This window comes from Ipomoea nil, unplaced genomic scaffold (assembly GCF_001879475.1).
Source record: "Ipomoea nil cultivar Tokyo-kokei standard unplaced genomic scaffold, Asagao_1.1 scaffold3171, whole genome shotgun sequence".
Classification (NCBI taxonomy): Eukaryota; Viridiplantae; Streptophyta; class Magnoliopsida; order Solanales; family Convolvulaceae; genus Ipomoea; species Ipomoea nil.
The window spans coordinates 164,338-167,482 of record NW_017619599.1 but is presented as its reverse complement, the minus strand read 5'-3'; the positions used below and the strand labels follow the sequence as shown (position 1 = coordinate 167,482).

The following is a 3,145-nucleotide window of genomic DNA, read 5'->3' as shown; positions in this document are numbered from 1 at the left end:
CGACGTAAAAGTTTTATCCCTCCATGCCATTTGCATCCTCTTTGGTTTCATGTTTCGTAGGTGTGCAACGCGAAGACCCTGGAGCTTAGAGTCTATGTTGTTGACTCAAAGTGTTTTGTCAAAGTTATGTGCAAAAGGAATACCAGATCTATAAAGGAATACCAAGCCTAAGAGGAGTAGTTATTGAAGAGTACTAGTTCTAAAGGGAATTGTTATTGAAGTGTTTAGTTCTAGTCTGATTAGGAATAGCTTTATTATTCACGAATCTGTTAGGAATAGCTACTATAAATAGGGGTTGTCCTTTCTTGTAAAACTCAAGCATTCAACATTAATCTGGTGAGGTACGAGAGTCTTTGAGAATAGGATACTAAATTCCCCTAGAAAGTAGTGCATGTGTTTAGGTTTCAATAGTTTGGTAGGAAAGATCATTCTATTGTGTAATCTCAGGTTCCAAACAGTGTACTTTAAATATTGAGCTTTTAGTGGATTTAGGCAAGTTCTCAAATTGAGAAGTGCCTCGCAGATTAGGGTTGTTTGCCCGAACTGCGTTACAGATCGTTTGTGTTACAACGTCAGTTTCAACATCACTGTGTGCTGCGCTTATATATATTTCAATTGGTATCAGAGCCAAACTGCTTAAGTTATTAGCAGGATCCTAATGGAGTTTCCCAGAGAAGGACTGTCAAGCACTAGGCCACCTGCCCTCATTGGCACGAATTTTTCCTACTGGAAAGCCATAATGCAAATATACATCTTGGCACAAGGAGAAGGTGTCTGGAATGCTATAGAAAACGAATGGAAAACTCCAGTTGATGATAAAGGGAACTTAAAACCTAAAATTGACTGGAGTGAAGAAGAAAAAACAGAATATAACTTCAACTCGAAGGCAATGAATGCAATCTATGGAGCTGTGAGCGAAGATACCTTCAAACTGATTGCCTCCACTCGCATAGCCAAAATTGCGTGGAGTATATTGTGCGATCATCATGAGGGAAACACAACTGTAAGACAATCTAAGCTTCAGATGATACAAACTGAATTTGAAAACCTGAAAATGGAAGAGGAAGAAAGCATCACCCAATTCAGTGCCAGAGTTTTGAGTATATCCGGAGATGCATTCAACTTAGGCGAACCTATACCCGAACATAGGATCGTCAAAAAGGTACTACGCTCACTACCCGGAAGATTCCAAATGAAAGTCACCGCTATTCAAGAACATAAAGATCTAAACACCTACAAACTGAGTGATCTAATGGGAAACCTTCAAACATATGAGCTTGAGATACTGCAAAAAGGGAATAACAATGACAAAGGAATTGCGTTCCAATCAAAGCAGAAAGGAAGTCCAGAAATTGATACTGAAACCATAGAACAATCAATCGCTCTCCTAACAAAGAATTTCAACAGAGTTCTCAAACAATTCAACAAATTTAGAAACAAAAGTGCTTCAATCAATCAAGGAGACTTCCCAACTGGACAAAATCAATCTATTCCAAAAAGAAGAGACAGTTCAAATACAGAAGGGATACAGTGCTATGAATGCAAAGGTTTTGGACACATCCAATCAGAATGTGCCACATACTTGAAAAGGAAAAATAAAACATATATAACAACCCTAAGCGATGACTCAGATAGTGAAGAAGATGACAGCAACACAAATTTCGTAGCCTTCACCGCTAGCCATGAAAGCAACAATAGCGATGACATGCAAGAGTTACTAGAGGCATACACTCAACTAAATGCCAAGTGGGAGCAAATCATCAAGAAAAATTTGGAACTCGTGGAAGATAATCACTATTTGAAGAATGAAAAAGAACGAATAGAGAAACAATACAAAGAAGCTCAAAACGAACTATTAGACTTCAAAAACAAAGAAGCTAAACTACTACAAGAAATCAAGGAGCTTACCGAAAGACCTAGGACTCCAAGCACAGACACTAGTGAGAATCGTCAAACCGAGACACAGGAAGTGTCACAACAGCACTTCCGACACCGAAGAAGAATAAGGTGCTACTATTGCCACAAACTAGGACACATCAAAGCTCACTGCTACAAGAGACAGAATGATCTTTACTACAGACAAAACAATAGAGTGTGGCCAACACAGAACAGAAATAATAGTAAGAAAATCTGGGTAAGAAAAGACCAAAATATTGCATATACCTCCAAAACAAACAAAGAGCAAGATATATGGTACTTTGACAGCGGATGTTCAAGGCATATGACTGGAAATTCAGAAAAACTTGAGAACATCCAGTACAAAAATGAAGGGCATGTCACTTTTGGATACGGTGGAAAAGGACAAATTATTGCAAATGGTACCTTGAATGTCCATGGGCTGCCTAAGTTGTCAAAAGTCCTTTTAGTACAAAGCCTAAAAGCAAATCTAATCAGCATAAGTCAGCTTTGTGAAGATGAACTCAAAGTAGAGTTCTCTAGAGACAGTTGCAATGTGTTTAATCAGAATCATGATTGTGTCATGATGGGAAAAAGGTCTACAAACAAATGCTACACATGGGATAGTGATCTATCCGGTTTACAGACAACCATCAGTCAAACACAATTATGGCACCAACGTATGGGACACATAAATTTTCATGACCAAGGAGCATCCCCAGGCTATTCATCAAACAGTGTGATCATTGATGATGTAACTCCAGCAATAACCACTGATGATGACAAAAGTCCAAGAGTTGTTGAAACAACTATTCCAACACCTCTGACTAATGATATGCAGAATTGCAGAACAGAAACAGAGCCAAATGAAGAAAAGGATAAAGTCATTCTACCGTCTTAAAAAATCAGAAAAATCATCCTTTGGAAAATATCATGGGAGATCTCAATCAAAGAATAAAGACTAGAGGAAAGAAACAAGATTTCCACAAAATAAAAGGAGTATACTGCCACACCTCCAAGTTTGATCCCAAAAAACATTGATGAAGCCTTAAACTGTAACAGATATACATGATTGGGGTATAAAGTTGAGCTATGACATATGTGAAAAAAATATGAAGTTTGGATTGCACTTACAATGACTCCGAAATTCTGTCGAACAGTTGGGGCGCACCCAAATGCGAGAGGGGTTTGTATAAATGAATACAACTACGAGGCTGATTTCCAATCAAAACCCGTTACTGTCCGGTTA

The 3,145-nt window shown here is 38.3% G+C and overlaps 1 protein-coding gene across 1 annotated transcript; it reads left to right on the top strand.

Moving 5' to 3' along the window:
• Positions 1-658: 658 nt before the first annotated feature.
• LOC109168020 lies at positions 659-2,797 on the top strand. Its single transcript, XM_019317067.1, has 3 exons — positions 659-1,547; positions 1,632-2,120; positions 2,238-2,797. The coding sequence occupies exons 1-3, from the start codon at positions 659-661 to the stop codon at positions 2,795-2,797; spliced, it is 1,938 nt and encodes a 645-aa protein (XP_019172612.1).
• Positions 2,798-3,145: the final 348 nt, after the last annotated feature.